At 43.6% G+C, this 18,437-nt stretch overlaps 1 protein-coding gene across 3 annotated transcripts in view; it reads right to left on the bottom strand.

The window, feature by feature from the left end:
• The window catches only part of LOC144683429 (uncharacterized), a 327,293-nt gene that overhangs the window by 298,869 nt on the left and 9,987 nt on the right, over nucleotides 1-18,437 (bottom strand). For 2 of the 3 annotated variants that reach the window (XM_078546429.1, XM_078546428.1), the window contains one exon: nucleotides 10,063-15,957. In XM_078546429.1, coding sequence (XP_078402555.1) covers nucleotides 15,549-15,957 — 409 coding nt within the window. In that variant the 3' untranslated portion in view covers nucleotides 10,063-15,548. Of the gene's footprint in view, nucleotides 1-10,062; nucleotides 15,958-18,437 lie in introns of those variants that run through there. The other variant, XR_013577256.1, reaches the window with a different exon arrangement.

Here is an 18,437-nt window from a genome sequence, read left to right as displayed (position 1 = left end):
CACAAAGCCCTGGTTAGGCCACACCTGAAGTTACTGTGAGCATTTATGTACATCACGCTTTCCGAAGAATATATCGGCCTTGGAGGGAGTTGCAGTGTAGATTTGGCAGAACGATACTTGGTTTCCAAATTACAAAGGGGGAGAACACAATCTAGGATTGTATTCCCAGATTTAGAAAGTTAAAGGGTGATTTGATTGAAGTGTTCAAGATATTAAGGGGAACCGATAGGGTAGATAGATAGAGAGAGACTGTTTCCACTGGATGGGGGGTCTAGTAGTCGGGGCATAGTCAAAAATTAGAGCGAGATCTTTAAGAGACCTTTAAAATTAGGAAACAGTTCAACAAATACAGTAAAGTCCCACCATTCGCAGAGGTTACGTTCCTGCAAAACCTCGCAAACAGTGAAATCACGAACAACGAAGATGCTTTTCCATGGGGCTGAATTAGATAGGTACCAGTCATGTGAGGGGAGCATTGGTTTGGGCAGTTAATCTAAATTGTGGTGCAGTACCTATACCCAACAGAAGGTGGAGCCTATGAGCAATACATAGCGTCATAGGCCAGAATGGTTGCAACTGAAGTGCAGCCCAAACAAAGGCGATGTCCAAATCTCACAGCAATAATGGCTGCGTCCATTTTCAAATCTCCACCAATGCATGGGATACTTGCCCTTATTAATTGAGACATTGAATACAAGGGCAGGGAGGTTATGAGGGAGCTGGATAAGGCTACATCTGGGAGTACTGTGTGGGGATGAGGCTTAGTGGAAAAGGGAAAGTTGAGTTGATGATTTTAGTCTAAAGTATTTGTGGTTGTGTTTTATTGTGATTTTCGATGCAAAGTATTAGTAATTACCTAAGGCAACGTCTGGGGAAGAGTCATACGGACTCGAAACGTTAACCCTGTTTCTCTCTCCACAGATGCTGTCAGACCTGCTGAGTTTTTGCAGCAATCTCTGTTTTTTTTGTTTCAGATTTCCAGCATCTGCAATATTTTGCTTTTATCTTAAATTAATAGCACTTGATTTGATTTTTTTAATATGCAGTAAAAATTTGTTTTTATTTAAAAACGTGAAATCTTGAGGTGCAATTACTTTCAGTTGATCCCTGGTTGTTCGAAACTCTCTTTAAATGTTAACGGTCTCTATGGAGGTCGTAGTACTTTGATGGTCCACGGGTATTAACGGATATGGGGCAAAGGTGGGTACGTGGACTTAGATTGCAGCTCAGCCACGATCTCACTGAATGTGAAACCGGCTTTCCTCCTGTTCCTACATCATTCCACTGCTCCTGTGCCCGAGGAATCACCATTAACATCTATTTAAAGAGGGAGATTCACCACTAGATACTTCTCAAAAGAGGGATTAAAGAGTTGGAGTATTTTATTTGAAGAGACGATCATTCTATTTGCTGATAGGCTGGTGGGGGTGGGGGCACCACACCCTTGCTAATCCGTTTTTCGCAAAGCTCACACACACACAGCTGTCATCACTGGAGAGCAACAACAACTTGTATTTATATAGTGACTTTCACAACATGTGATTTACAGCCAAAGAATAACTTTTCAAGTGTTCTTACACAACTGTTGTAATGTACAAAACAGGGTAGTCAATTTCCACACAGCAAGGCCCCATAACAAAGAGCAATGAGGTAAAGACCATATCATCTGCTTTAGTGATGCTGGTTTGAGGGATAAGTATGGGCCAGAACTCCCTTGCTCTTCTTTGAATAATGCTGTGGGGTCTTTTACACCCACCTTGGAGGAGGCAATGGTATAGTGGTATTGTCACTGGCCTAGTAACCCAGGGACCCAGGGTAATGCTCTGGGGACAAGGGTTCAAATCCCACCACAGCAGATGGTGAAATAAAAATCTGGAATTAATAGTCTGATGATGACCTTGAAACCATTGTTGATTGGTGTAAAAACTTATTTGATTCACTTTAAGGAAGGAAATCTGCCATCCTACGCATGACTCCAGATCCACAGCAAAGTGGTTGACTCTTAACTTAACTCTGAAATGGCCTAGCAAGCCGCTCAGTTCTCAAGGGCAATTAGGGATGGGCAATAAATGCTGGCCTAGCCAGTGACGTCCACATCCTATGAAGTTGTGGTGAAACCTGGGATTATGTGCTTAAGTCTTGGGCTCAGAGGCAAGAGTGCTCCATGAGCCATGGCTGACACCCTCTTGTTCTTGTGTTCCCTTTTGTCTTTTCTATTGACTTGGCTTGGTTCCATTTGCTGTTTCATCATGGTGATGTGGAAGTTCCCCATGAACCAAAGCCGTATGGGGTGGGTGAAAGCAATAAGGAATCAGGAGCTGATATAAGCCATTAAAGAGACAGTAAAACATAGTCTGACCAAGAGCTTACAAGCCAATAAAAATAATTACATCAGCCTCCACAAAATATTTCAAACATTTCATTGGTTTTTGTCCAATAAAATTTAATACGCTGGAGAACTCACCAGTTGCCTTACGCAAGGTTCAACTCGATAAGCTATCAATTTCCTTGCAACACAAAAATGTTCAAACGTTATTACTTCTCTTCAAAACTTAATCTTTCTTTTCTCATCACGTGGTTTTGAGAAAAGCACTTTGCTGAAGTTTTTCATCTTGCGCTCATTGGGACAAATGCAAGAATGCCAAATTTCAAACAATCATAATTTATGCTACCTAAGAAACAAGGATGCTGATTGGTGGTTGCTGAATGGCATCCTCTTCAGCATTATTCAAGTTCTGTACTATTAAGCGACCTTTTTTTTTGAGAAATGCTTCAGGATTTTTCCATTTGACCTCCTATTGTGCTCTTTGTCTCTACCTCACCACCCTTGAAACCCCCTAGTCACCACAAAGATGTGTGACTCCTTACCACCAGATATCAGCTTGGCTCAGCCATCTCACCACCACCTCAGAGTCCAAGGGCCAAGGGCCATGGGTTTCCTGTCCACTTCTGACACCATGGCCCCTTTTAATGGCTTGCTTGGCCTTCTGATGCCATGTGTACCCAATATTTCATCACCGAGACCGAACATTTGCACAACTTGGTACCTTTCTCAACCTTGAGAAGACTTTCAAGTTCCCAAATATGGCCAATCACCAAAGACGCTGACTTTAAGCTCCTGCTGACAACCCCCACATAGTCACTAAGGCCTATCCTCCATGCCTTATCTTGTCAAGGATTGACTTCTCCAACACACTCTACCTCTCAAATCTTACACGAGGCTGGACATTGACTATTGGCCGACTGACCGGTGGAGTGTGCAGCAGGGCAACCTGACAGCCGAGGCAAGTCCATCTTGAAGGCCAGGCCTCATTCCCATAGCTCCCTGCAGGCCAGGGGTATAGGATGAGGAGGAGCTCGTTCAGCCCCTTGAGCCTGCTTCACTCTTCAAATCCATTAAGGCCATTGTGTAATTCATCTCCACTTACCTGCCTTTCCTCTGTATCCATGGACAAGCCTACCTACCCAAAATCTATCGTGTTCAATCTTGAAAGCTTCAACTATTCCCCAGAATTCCCTTTCTGGTGGAGAGAGATACAGATTTTTTACCACCTTTTGAGTGAAAAAGCATTGAGCATCCAAGCTGTAAATTCCACTCATTCTAGGCTCCCCCATCAGAGGTAACATTTTCTCCATGTAGTATCTATGCCCTTGAATCCTTTTAAAGACTCCAATGGGGAGTAGCACTGGCCAAGACCAGCATTTGCTGTCCGTACCTAGATGGTCTTGCGAAGTTGGTGGTGGACGAGCCACCATTAAATGGCACAAATGCAAATAGGAGACAGATTTTTAAAAACAGATTCATACCAGGCATTTGATTTCATAGTCCAGACAGGTAGTCCCATGCAGTACTCTGGCACTGCTGCATGGTCAGAGCTGCATTCCTCTGGATAGAGTGGACCTGGGGAAGATGTTTCCATTAGTAGGAGAGACTAGGACCTGAGGGCACAGCCTCAGAGTAAAGGGAAGACCTTTTAGAACAGAGATGAGGAGAAACTTCTTTAGCCAGAGAGTGGTGAATCTATGGAATTCATTGCCACAGAAGGCTGTGGAGGCCAGGTCATTGAGTGTATTTAAGACCGAGATAGATAGGTTCTTGATTGGTAAGGGGATCAAAGGTTACGGGGAGAAGGCGGGAGAATGGGGTTGAGAAACTTATCAGTCATGATTGAATGGCGGAGCAGACTCGATGGGCCGAATGGCTTAATTTCTGCTCCTATGTCTTATGGTCTTATGAGACACCAAATGGAGGTCCTGACTGCCTGTTCCATTGACATGGGTGGATATTAAAGGACCCATGGGCACAATTTGAAGCTCTTCTGGGACCAAGATCACCAAACATCAGATAAATTGGTCATTCATCCCATTCCTATTTCCGATCTTCTTGCTGTAAAGTATTTTTTTTACTGAATATAAGAACATAAGAAACAGCAACTGGAGGCCATTTGGCCCTTCATATCTGCTCTGCCATTCAGCAAGATCATGGCTGATCTTCCAACTCAGCTCTGCCTTCCAGCACTATTTTCATAACCCTTGACCCCTTTTGGTATCAAAAATCTATCCACATCTGTCTTGAATAAACCGACAGCTCTCTGGGGTAGAGAATTCGAAAGATTCACAACCTTTTGAATGAAGAAACTTCTCCTCATCTCATTCCTAAATAGCCGACCCCTTATTCTGAGACTCTGACTCTGTGTTCTAACTTCCCCAGCCAAGGGTGGGGGGGGCGCATCTTCCAATTATCTACCCTGTCAAGCCCCCAAGAGTTTTGTGTGATTCAATTAGTACTTTTTTTTTTGTATATTAAGTCAGAAGGTCATGGGTTCACGGCCCATCCAAAGAGTTGACCCTGTTAGGCTTTGCTACTTGCTGCATAATTGGATCGTCAGAGTTTTAGTGTTTTAAAAGCAGAAATACTGCAGATGCTGGAAATCTGAAACAAAACAGAAAATGCTGGAAAAACTCAGCAGGTCTGACAGCATCTGTGGAGAGAAGGACAGAGTTAACGTTTCGAGTCCATGTGACTCTTCTTCAGAGCTGAAGCCGGCTGGCCTTCTATCCAACTTCACCTCCTCCACCGCCCCCCCTTAGACAGTATAAATTTAATTGCATTTTTACTTCTCTTCAGCTCTGATGAAGAGTCACACGGGCTCTGAAACGCTAACTCTGTCTTTCTCTCCACAGATGCTGTCAGACCTGCTGAGCTTTTCCAGCATTTTCTGTTTTTGTTTCAGTGTTTAGAGTTTGTTCTCTTTTGATGAGCAATGAGGTGGTGGTACAACGTCTCATTAGATCGGAGAGATGTTTGATGGGAGGACCTTGATGGCCAGAAGGTGGGAAGAGAAATCAAAGGAGCCTTACACTCAGCTAAAAAGGAAATTAAATGTGTAATTTATTTTGGGCCCTGTCAAGATAGCCTTGTAACCGTGGAAACCTGAGTGCAGCAGCATCTGTGTTCCAGAAAGCATTAAGTGGAAACCACTGCTGTGTGCACAGCACATCATTTACTGCTGTTACAGCTCTGGTTTCATCTCATTTATGACTATAGTGTGGACCTTGACTATCTCTCAAGTTGTAAAAGGTGATCGAAACTTCAGATTATACTGCACTCTGCTGGTGTTACTGTGGTAACACAGTTTGAAGTTCCTGGTCTCCATTTCCCGGACTTTGGAGGACTTCACACAATCTTTCACATTGGTGCAGAGCTTTGCTGAAATGAGATATCTCATGACTATGCCCCACCGTTCCCTTCCCCCGTTCAGTTTGAAAATGTTTTTTGCCTTTCAAGTTGCTGGAAGTCTGAGCTGATCACAGTGTGGAGAGGACAATGGGGAATCAGGGGAACTGAGTATGTGACAGTCTTCAGCTGTGAGTTTGAAGGATTGATAATGAAACAGAGGAACGATCAAGAGGTGGGGTGAATTAGAATGAAATCGGGCACTGAAAGAGAAATAAAGAGAGGGAAAGAAAGATTGCATTGAGGGAGAGAGGAAAGAGAGACAGAAAGGAATAGTAGCAAACTAAATTTACAATTAAGAAATTCTCAAACAACAATTTACTACCTTTAGGAACGAGAATCCACAGTTTCAATTGTTCCCTTTCTGGGCCAGAGAAATTGAGTGGCATTGCGGGAATACATAACTCCTTAAAAAATCACAAGTACTGTTCAATATTAGCCCTAACTTTCTGTAGCAAGTTTAACGGATAAAGAATATGCAAACACAACCACTTCATGAATCTCATGGGGAGGTTGAGCATGAGCTGACATTTCTTGTGAGGTGAAAGGCAGACTGGCGCAAATCGTCCAGCAACTTGTGGCATTTCACAATGGTGGGCGGGTATCCTTCCCCCACCAAACGCGATGGGCACATTAAACACATTAATAGCTGTGAGTGCTATTAAAATCATTGTTGTTTTTCTGAAAAATCTGGGCCAATGTCTCCTGTAATTTTTAGGCCTTTTTTTATACTGAAGGTTTAAGCAGTGGGCCATCAATGGCCATAGTTGTATCTTATTTTTAACCATTTTTTAGGGCATGGTCATCACCAGCAAGGTGAGCATTTATTACCCATCTTAAGTTGCCCTTAGAAGGTGGTGGTGAGCTGCTCCCTAGAACCGCTGCAGTCCCTGTGCTGAAGGTGCATCCACAGTGCTGTTAGGCAGGAATATCGAGGAATTTGATCCAATGATGATGAAGTAACAGCTGACGTCATGTCTGTTGGGCTGATGTTCCCATGTACCTGCTATCCTTGTCCTTCTCGGTGGTGTAGTTCATGGGTTTAGAAAGTCCCGTCAAAGAAGACTTGGTGAGTTTCTGTAGCGCATTTTGTAGAGAGTAGACACTGCAGCCACCGTGCGCTGGAGGGATTGAATGTTTAAGCTAAAGGTTGGGGTGCCCATCAGGTAGACTGCTTTCTCCTGGACAGGATACACCATCCCCAAATCTTCTCCAGTCAACTATTAACCTTAAACCTTTGTTTCCTGGTATTCAACCAAATTTTTGTTCATGTTACTACATATCCAGTTACATCAAATGCCTGGAGTGGGGCACTGTAAAACCTAAAGTCAAAACATCAACAGTCCCCCAGGGTGTATGCTGAGGATGTGTATAATCCTTTCTCACCATAGACTGACAATGCAACCAATAACACCAGACCTAAAGAAGTTAATTATCAAGGTTGTGTTGCATAAACCTGTCTCGTATACCCTTGAGTATTGGACGCTGAGGGGTGATCTGACCAAGTTGTTTAAAATATTAATCGGATTCATTAGGATAGATACGGAGAAACCATTCCCTTTGATGAGTCAATTGAGAACAAGGGGGGCATGATCTTAAAATTAGAACTTGGCCATTCAGGAGGGAAATCAGGAAGCACTTTTTCACACAAAGAGACGTGGAAATCTCTCTCCCAAAAGGATGTGAATTCTGGGGGACAATTGGAGCCTTCAAGACTTAGATAGATAGGATTTTTCTGGACAAGGGTATCAAGGAACAGGAGGAAAGGTACATGATAATAATAATAATCCCACCCACCTCACCGCAGCCAACCTTGGTCCTAAGCTCTGGAATTTCTTCCCCAAACCTCTCCACCTCTCTCCTTTAATATGCTCACTAAAACCTATCTCTCTAACCAAGTGTTTGCTCACTTCCTATGTGGTTTGGTGTAAAACTTTGCTTGATAAACGGTGACAGGCATTGGGATGTTTTACAATGAAGGTGCTTTATAAATGTTGCTGTTGCTCGAAAAAGGAGAACATGTGTACGCAAATGATTCTGACCACTTCATAGTATTCCTGAACGTGTCACCACTGTCGATGTGTTGCTGACTATAAGATCATTCTGCCAGTCATTGATTAAATGGAAATTTTATTTTTCTTCACATCATAATCTTATCTAAAATACTACAGACAATATCCTGGGCTGCAGCTTTAGATACAAGAGTCTGGCAACAGAGAAAGATAAATATCTAGAAGTTTCTGCAGACCACACAGCAACGATTATCCAATATCTCCCCAATGTTCTTAACAGACTTCAGATAACTGTAGCTGTTTTATTAAGTCAACTAGCCAGATCATCATTAATGAAGATTAGCATTGGGTTGCATGGTAGTGTCATGGTTATATTATTAAACCAGTAATTCCAGGGGCCTGCATTAACAATCAGAAACGTTAGCTCAAATCCCACCATCACAGCTTGAAAACTCGAATAGCCAAAAAAAAAATTATTTTAAACCGGTAATAATTGTCACATTGTTGTTACAAACTCTACTAGTTCACTAAATCCCTGAGGGAAGGAAACATGGTCTGGTCCGTAGATGCCTCCACCTCCCACCCACACATACACACACAAGGGATTGACTCTGTACTATTCTCTGAAGGGCCCTCATAAGTCACTCAGTTGAATCAAACCTCTGGACAATGAGGAATACTAGGGCTTACCAGCAATGCCCACATCCCAAGTGTGAATAATAAAAAAATGCCTGTTTCCCCACCGTCAATGCTTTTTTAGGGAGCTCTGCATTGGCAACCTTAGCTTGGTGACTGTTAATCTAAATGAGGTTCCCTTTATTTATTTCAATGGTAATAGGGACATTGGATATTTCAGTCTCAGCAATGGGGCAGGATGGGCCTCCTGGCTGCATTATGACTTTGGGCAGCTCAGCTGTGACAGAAGGCTGCCTGGTGCATGTAAATCCCAGATGGACAATCATCCATGAAAATGTGAAATGCTTGCCTGTGTCCATAGTATCACAGCACACCTCCCTCCAACAATATTGATCACTCTGGTATAACTGAGATACAGGAATCTATGAAGGGTATTTACCTACCTAAAAAAAAACATCTGCTAACTCTGCTCATTTAAACCCAGGAGGTAAATGTGGTCCATGTCTGAAGTTTAACTCAAATTCCATGTGAATGGAAGGCATCACTACTCACTCACCAGTCCTGCTGAACCTGGAGTACATTATTCCTCCCTCTAGTCAGACTGCTTTTCTCCTCTTGGCATTGGATTAGACATTTGACGGGTTAATTTCAATTTAACTTTAACTTAACTTTTGGGTAAGTCATGGATGGCTTCAGTTAATAACCACCTGTTTCTCACTATTGAAGTTAACAGCAAGTAAAATTTGACAAGGTACAAAATGTGCAGTCAAACTGAACCAGGCAGTAGTGTCACATTAAAATTACCTCCCTGGTATCTATTATCCAATATATAAGCAATTTGAATCTCAACTAAAACTGTAAATGTATGAATCCCCAGGTATCTATTATCCCCAACCCAACTTCAATGCGGTGTGTGGTAGATATCCTTGTCCCTTAGAACATAAATGTAATTTTTAATTGCTTCTTTATAAAATATTATTAGATAGAAGGCAATGATAATGGACGACAATTTGTCAGAGACATCCCAACATGAAGCCAGATAATCCCAGGATGACAGAAATGTCTAAATAGCAGGCAATCTCTTACAAAAAGCTTTATTATACTTCGTTATTCATAGAGACGTAACCATTATAGTGATCATTGAGAAACTGTATATAGAAGCTAAACCCAGAAGTGTTAAGCCACACTGTCATTTTGGTCATGAGCTCCTAAGAGATACTTAAATCAGCGTTGTGTCCACGATTTAAACCTTGTCAAACATCCAATTGCTTTAACACCCTTAAAATTGGTGACAATACTGATTGTGGTAAATAAAGTTCAATTAGTTAACGTATCTCAGTCTGATGACACTAACTAGTAGGAGCTATTGACACTTTTACTGTGGTCTTGATTTAACTGGTTAACTAGCAATATAATCTGGATTAGGGCACATAGAGAGGTATAAACCTGAGCTTTTAGGCATCAAACCTCAATCTAGCTTTTACCGTATTTGAAAAGGGAAGTGGGCAACTTGTCAAAAACCTTTCTAATAACAGGTTACACATCGGATTTTCCAAAAATATTACTACATATTGAGAGAGTTTCAGCTTTCATCTATCTCATATTTGCACTCCAATGGCCAGGTGTCTACTGGTCCCCTGTGAAAGATGCCATTGTCGAAACACAAAAACAGTTAAATTTACACACAAATCTTTTTATTTGCCAGATACACAAGAAATACAGTCTGACATGATCACCGCAAAACAGCTTACATCCATGCTCCCAGTTGGGAGAAGGGACTCAGGGCAACAGTAACTACAGTCTGACAAGCTTACTTAAGCAGCTTCCATTAGAAATCTGAACATGGGAATTTATAATGATGGAAATATAGAAGCAACAAAACAAATGATGATTCGGTTTCACCTGAAAATTACAGAGTGTCAGCTGACGTGCAACAACGTGGGAGATTGAGCGACCAGAGAGGTGTCGCCTTTTCATAGTAAACAAGGGAGTGCAGTTTAACTTCAATGCTCAATCCTGCGCTACTGGGAATATTCTGCAGCAATTGAAACATTTGTTATTCAAATCGTTCCCATTACAGTCCAACTCTTGCCACGGAAGCTATGGGAAAACTAATGCTTCAGTTGCCTGGCTAAATCTCCCAGTACATTTTTATTATATACAAAAAACCTGGAACGTCTTCGGTGATGTAAAACAGCAGAATGTTCTAATCCGAAGGTGGAACAATCTGCATCAACTCTGAAGTTAATCACTTCATCTCGGGTGTTTTTTTAAAAATAATTTATTCTTTCACATGAGGTGAGTATTGCTGGCTAGGCCAGCATTTATTGCCCATCCCTAATTGCCCTTGAGGTGGTGGTGAGCTGCCTTCTTGAACCGCTGCAGTCCATGTGGTGTAGGTACACCCACAGTGCTGTTAGGAAGGGAGTTCCAGGATTTTGACCCAGCCACAGTGAAGGAACGGCCGATATATTTCCAAGTCAGGGTGGTGAGGGGCTTGGAGGGAAACTTGCAGGTAGTTGTGTTCCCATGTGCCTGCTGCCCTTGTCCTTATAGACGGTGCCAGCCATGTGTTTGGAAGGTGCTGTCGAAGGACCCTTAGTGAGCTGCTGCAGTGCATCTTGTAGATTGTACACAGTGCAGCTACTGCGCGCCAGCGGTGCAGGGAGTGAATGTTTAAAGTGGTGGATGGGGTGCGAATCAAGTGGGCTACTTTGTCCTGGATGGTGTCAAGTCTCTTGAGTGCTGTCATCCGTCAAGTGGGGAGTATTCCATCACACTCCTGTCTTGTGCCTTGTAGATAGTGGACAGGCTTTGGTGAGTCAGTGTTTGGGTTACTCAATATAGAATTCCTAGCCTCTGACCTGATCCTGTAGCCACAGTATTTATGTGGCTAGTCCAGTTCAATTCCTAGTCAACAGTAACCCCCCCAGGCTGTTGATATTTGATTACCTTCCCATCTTTTTACCATGTGAGATAATTAACTGCCATCCCATTAACAGTACTAAATAAGAACTGGAGACAGATGTGGTAAACATGCAATGATTATTATTGCTTTGTAAATTCATTTGGTCAAAAAACAAGCTACAAACCCTCAAAGCACTGGGTGCTGGACTTTATTTCTCATGGGAAATACAGTAACTAAGGGGATCGGAAAAAAAACAGGTACATGTAACCCCCAATGTGGCTGCAGGAATCAGTCTAGTAAACTTTCATTCCACTCCCTCTAGGTATGCCCTTCCTTCGGTGATAGATTCTCCCGTTGCTTTGACAGATGAGTGTTCAGCAAAAAAAATAGGACCGGGGTTTACAGTCTAGGTTGATGTCGTCTCACACCAAGTTAGGCCAAGTCTCGATTTACATAACCAATTGCAAATACTGCATATGAAGCCAGTGTTGGAGGGCTGGATGGAGATATTGCCTTTGAGCCGTGCTCGCTTGTTCTGAAGGCACTTGAGTTTGTTCTCCTCATATGTCGAAATCACTTGATGACAAGAGACTCCTCCATTTGTCCAAGGTTCCTTCCTGAGTCATGGGATCTAGCTTGCCAGCTCTGAGGTTGGCTTTCAGATTGCCTTTATATCTAAGTTTGGGACTTACTGTGGCGTGGGCTCCCATGCTCAGCTGGGTTTAGTATGTGGGAATCCTCCATTTGAACCACATGGCTGACCCATGCTCCTTAGGTTAGAAAGCCAAAACTGCACACAGTATGGCAGGTGTGGTCTCCTGCCAGTTACATAAATGCCCGGGTAGCTAAAGAGCCCAAATTCTGGATAATCACTAACACTTTGCTACTGCATTTGTGGGTGCGACATCTTGGTGCTATGCTCAATGCAATGGAAAAAGTATACAGCAGATCAACTTACAGACTTTGTCCTTTTGTACTTATCTGTTTAGGGAGTGCATTTTGGCAGCTGGAGTGAAATAGGAGTGGTAGCAAAAGCACCAGAGGAAAGATAATATATTCTATAAAGCCAAAATAAAAACAAAAAGCTAAAAGCTACTGCGGATGCTGGGAATCCAAAACAAAAACAGAATTACCTGGAAAAACTCAGCAGGTCTGGCAGCATCTGTGGAGAGAGGAACAAAGTTAGTAAAGCTGTATGACCCTTCTTCAGAGCTAAAGAGAGGAATTTTTAAAAATTCATTCACGGTATTGCTTGCTGGACCAGCATTTATTGCACATCCCTAGTTGCCCTTGAGGTGGTGGTGGTGAGCTGCCTTCTTCAATCGCTGCAGCCCATATGGTATAGATACACCCAGAGTGCTGATAAGAAGGGAGTTCCAGGATTTTTAACACAGCGACAGTGAAGGAACGACCTATATTTCCAAGTCAGGATGGTGAGTGACTTGGAGGGGAACCTCCATTTGGTGGTATTCCCATGTGTCTGCTGCCCTTTTCCTTCTGGATGGTAGTGGTCATGGGTTTGGAAGGTGCTGTCCAAGGAGCCTTGGTGAATTCATGCAGTGCATCTTGTGGATGGTACACACTGCTGCTACTGTGCATTGGTGGTGGGGGGAGTGAATGTTTCTGGATGTGGTGCAAATCAAGCCTTGTCCTGGATAGTGTCAAGCTTCTTGAGTCTTGTTGGAGCTGCACTCATCCAGGCAAGTGGGGAGTATTCCATCACACTCCTGACTTGTGCCTTGTAGATGGTGAATAGGCTTTGGGGAGTCAGGAGGTAAGTTACTCATCACATGATTCCTAGCCTCTGACCTGCTCTTGTAGCCACAGTATTTATATGGCTAGTCCAGTTCAGTTTCTGGTCAATGGTAACCCCCCCCCCCCCCCAGGATGTTGATAGTGGGAGATTCAGTGATGGTAATGCCATTAAACATCAGGGGGTGATGACTGGTTTCTCTCTTGTCGGAGATGGTCATTGCCTGGCACTTGTGTGGCGCAAATGTTACTTGCCACTTGTCAGCCCAAGCCTGGATATTGTCCAGGTCTTGCTGCATTTTGACATGGACTGTTTCAGTATGTGAGGCGTCACGAATGGTGAACATTGTGCAGTCATCAGTGAACATCCCCAATTCTTGACCTTATGATGGAAGAAATGTCATTGATGAAGCAGCTGAAGATAGTTGGGCTGAGGACACTACCCTGAGGAACTCCCTCAATGATGTCCTGGAGCTGAGATGACTGACCTCCAACAACCACAACCATCTTCCTTTGTGCTAGGTATGACTCCAAGAGTTCCCCCCTGATTCTCATTGACTTCAGTTTTGCTGGGGTTCCTTGATGCCACATTCGGTCAACTGTGGTCTGGATGTCAAGGGCAGTCACTCTCACCTCAGGAGTTCAACTCTTTTGTCCATGTTTGAGCCAAGGCTGTAATGAGGTCAGGAGCCGAGTGGCCCTGGCAAAACCCAAACTGGGTGTCAGTGAGCAGGTTATTGCTAAGCAAGTGCCACTTGAGAGAACTGTTGATGACCCCTTGCATTACTTTACTGATGATGGAGAGTAGACTGATGGGGCAGGAGTTGGTCGGGTTGGATTTGTCCTGCTTTTTGAGTACAGGACATACCTGGGCAATTTTCCACATGGCGGTTAGATGCCAGTGTTGTTTGTGATTGGTGAAGTATAACATTGGTCTCAGTCTTTCCTCATAATTTATTTGTTTATTCTTTCATGGATGTGGGCGTCATTGGAAAGCCCAGCATTTGTTGCCCATCCCTAATTTCCCTTGAACTGAGTGGCTTGCTAGGTCATTTCAGAGGGCAGTTAAGAGTCAACCACATCTGGATTCACATGTAGGCCAGACCAGATAAGGATGGCAGATTTCCTTCCCTAAAGGGCAATGGTGAACCAGATGGGTTTTTACAACAATTGATGGTAGTTGTCACGGTCACCATTACTGAGACTCGTCAATTCTAGATTTTATTAGTTAAATTTAATGGGATTGGAAGCCCAGAGGATTAGATTGGGCCTCTGGGTCACTAGTCTAGAGACATGACCACAATGTCACCGTCGCCCCTTAAATTTACAGAGTAAAACATCATAAGCCTATGCCTCCTCACTCAATCATGGGCAGTTTCAGTTCTATGTGCCCAAGTGAAACCCCAATTAATGCCCCCCACTTGCATCATAAACACAATTAACGGGTAAGGGGACACTTAAAGCAAGTTATTATTGAATCAGAATCACAGAATTGTTAGTGTGGGAGGAGGCCATTCGGCCCATCATGTCGGCATTGGCTCTCTGATCTTTCTAAACTTAGTACCAATCTCCTGCCTTTTCCCTGTAACCCTGCACATTGTCCAATGCCCTCTTGAATGCCTTGATTGAACCAACCTCCGCCACACTCGTTTGGAATGTGTTGCCTGACAGGATGGTGCAAATATTCAATAGTAACTTTCAAAAAGGAATTGGATAAATGCTTGAAAAGTAAAAGAAAATTGCTATGGGGCAGAGCAGGGGGAGCGGGGCTAAATTGGATAGCTCTCTCAAAAGAGCTAGCACAGACAGAATGGGCTGAATGGCCTCCCTTCTGTACTGTTATGATTACCCGGGAGGAACCAAGAATGAACCTGGTAGGTTGCTACCAGTGTTGCAACTTGTTACAACTTGCATTTATATAACTCTTCACGTGATTAAAAATTCCCAAAGTGTTTCACAGGAGAGTTATCAAACGAAACTTGACACTAACAAGATGCTAGGACAAATGACCAACAATTTGGTCAGAGATGCGGGCATTAAGGAGTGATTTAGAGGAGGAGAGAGAGCCAGAGAGGTGGAGAGGTTGAGGGAGGGGAATTCCAGAGCTTAGGGCCCAGGCAGCTGAAGACATGGTTGCCAATGGTGGAGTGATTAAAATCGAGGATGCGCAAGAGACCAGAACTGGAGGCCTGCAGAGATCCTGGAGGGTTGCAGGGCTGGAGCAGGTTACAGAGATAGAGAGGCGCGAGGCCCCGGAAGGATTTGAAAACAAGCATGAGAGTTTTAAGTAAAGGCATTGCCAGACTGGGAACCAACGTCGGTGATGGGAGAAACGGCACATGTTGAGAGTTGCGAATGCACAGTGAGATCAGGCGGAAAAGCAGCTGGAGAGCTTACAATCAAGTGACAAGCATTTTGACTTCAGTGGAACTTTTCACACAAAGAGCTCGTTGGCACCAATATGCCAAGGAACCTAGTGAAAACGCTGTGGTCAAAGGTCACATTAAGCAGAAGCGTCATTGGCGATAACTTGAATGTGGCAGTCGGTGCCTTGGGTCATCGTTGCTGAGATTTCCACGTCGCCGAGGTTGACCGAAATGCCTTGCGCCTGGCCTTGCCCGAAGAGCGCCACACGCTGGAGAACCGCAGACGGGTCCCGACTTTTGATTATGGCGTAGAATTCATCCCTCTCCCCAGGATCCACCGTCACATACAAACCAAGCATCTGACACAGCTCCCCGACTGCCACAGGGTTCTCAAACATCACCCCAAAGTAACAGGACCCCACCTGGTAGCTCAGGACTCCGGCACACAGAATCTCGCCTGGGCTGGTGCTGTACAAGCTCACACCCACGGCATTTGGAAGGAGGGCTTCCGGCTTCGTGACAACGGAATTACCATCAAGAAACACCCTGAGAAATGAACGGTATTTAATGAAAATAGTTAGTCCACACAAAACAAAAGTTGACACAGGAACAGGAATAGGCCATTCGGCCCTTTGAGCCTGCTCTGTCATTCAATCAGGTCATGCTGATCATCCACCTCAATGTCACTTTCCCATGCTTACTCCCTAACCCTTTTTATTTATCCATTCAATATGTGCGTCGCCGGCCAGGCCGCAATTTATTGCTCATCCCTAATTGATTGCCCTTGATCATGTGGGTCTGGAGTCACATGTAGGCCAGACCAGGTGAGGATGGTGAAGGACATTAGTGAACCAAATGGGTTTGTATGATAATCAACAAATGGTTTCATGGTCATCATTGGAGTTTGATTTCAGATATTTATTGAATTCAAATTCCACCATCTGCCGTGGTGGGATTTGAACCTGGATCCCCCAGAGCATTACCCTGGGGTCTCTGGATTACCAGCCCTCTGACAATACCACTATGTCACCGCCTCCCCTTGATGCCATTAGTCTCCAGAAATCTATCAAAGTCTGTCCCGAACATGCTCAATGATTGAGCTTCCACAGCCCTCTGGGGTAGAGAACGCCAAAGTTTCACCACCCCCAGCAAAGAAATGTCTCCTCATCTCAGTCTTAATTGGCCTGCCCCTTATTCTGAGACTGTGTCCCCTGGTTGTAACTCACCAGCCAGAGGAAACATCCTATCCATATCTACCCTGTCCTGCGCTGAAAGAACTTTGCAGGTTTCAATGAGATCACCTCTCCTTCTTCAAAACTCTAGAAAATACAGGTCCAGTTTCCCCAATCTCATAAGACAGTCCTGCCATCCCAGGGATCAGTCTGGTGAACCTCCATTGCTATCCCTCTATGGCAAGTATATCCTTCCCTAGATAAGGAGATCAAAACTGTACACAATACTCCAGGTGCTGTCTCACCAAGACTCTATACAACTGCAGTGAGGCATCTTTACTTTTGTACTCAAATCCACTTGCAATGAAGGCCAACATACCATCTGCCTTCCTTACTGATTGCTGCACCTCCATGCTTTTAGTGACTCATGAACAAGGACACCCAGGTCCCTTTGGACACCAACACTTCCCAACCTCTCACCATTTAAGAAATATTCTGCCTTTCTGTTGTTTTCTACCAAAGTTGGTAACTTCACATTATCTTCCATCTGCCATGTTCTAGCCCATTCACTTAGCTGGTCCAAGACCACTTGAAGCCTCCTTGCATTCCCCCCCCACAACTTACATTCCCACCTAATTTTGTGTCATCAGCAAATTTGGAAATAATACAATTGGTCCCCACATCCAAATCATTTATATAGATTGTGAACAGCTGTGGTCTTAGCTCTGATCCTTGCTGTACCCCACTAGTCACAGCCTGCCATCTCAAAATGACTCCTTTATTCCTACTCTCTGCTTTCTGTCTGTTAAGCAATTCTCTATCCATGCTGGTATATTACCCCCAAACCCACCAACCTCCTACGTGGGACCTTATCAAAAGCCTTTTGAAAATTCAAATCCACCACATCTACTGGTTCTCCCTCATCTATTCTGCCAGTAACAGCCTCAAAAAATTCAAACAGGTTTGTCAAACATGATTTCCCTTTCACAAATCCATGTTGGCTCTGCCCAATTGTACCATTACTTTTTAAGTGTCCAGTTATTACAGCCTTTAAAACGGATAACATTTTCTGTACTACTGATGTCAAACTAACAGGTCTGTAGTTCTCCATTCTCTCTCTCCCTCCCTTCTTAAATAGCGGGGTTACATTTGCTACTTTCCAGTCTGCGGGAGCCTTTCCGGAATCTATAGGAATTTTGCAGGATAACCACCAATGCATCCACTATCTCTCTAGCCACCTCCTTCAACACTCTGGGATGAAGCTCATCTGAGTCCAGGAGATTTATCAACCTTCAATCCAGTTAACTTTTCAAGTATTACCTCTTTACTAATCCTAATTTCTTTTAGTTCCTCAGTTTCACATGTCCCTTGGTTGCCTAGTATTTCTGGGAGATTGTCTATATCTTCTTCTGTAAAGACAGATGCAAAGTAGCTGTTTAGTTTCTCCACCATTTCCCTGTTCCCCACTATAAATTCTCCTGTCCCCACGTGTAATGGGCCCACATTTGTCCTAGCCAATCTTTTCCTTTTCACATACCTTAAAGAAGCTTTTACAGTCTGGCTTTATGATCCTGGCTAATTTGCATTCATATTCTCTTTTCCCTTAATTAAGTAGCTTCTTGGTCCTCCTTTGCTGGGTTCTAAAACGCTCCCAATCCTCAGGTTTACCACTTATTCTGGCAACTTTTTACGCCACTTCCTTTGATCTAATGTAATCTTTAACTTCTTTTGATAGCCAGTTGATTCATCTTTCCTGTTGGGTTTTTGTGTCTTAGGGGAATGTATGTTAGTTGTAGACCGTAATACTTCTTTTAACTACAAGCCACTGCCTGTATACCGTCAAAACTAAAAGAT

This window comes from Cetorhinus maximus, chromosome 8 (assembly GCF_964194155.1).
Source record: "Cetorhinus maximus chromosome 8, sCetMax3.hap1.1, whole genome shotgun sequence".
NCBI lineage: Eukaryota > Metazoa > Chordata > Chondrichthyes > Lamniformes > Cetorhinidae > Cetorhinus > Cetorhinus maximus.
This window is presented reverse-complemented; position numbering and strand designations above follow the sequence as displayed.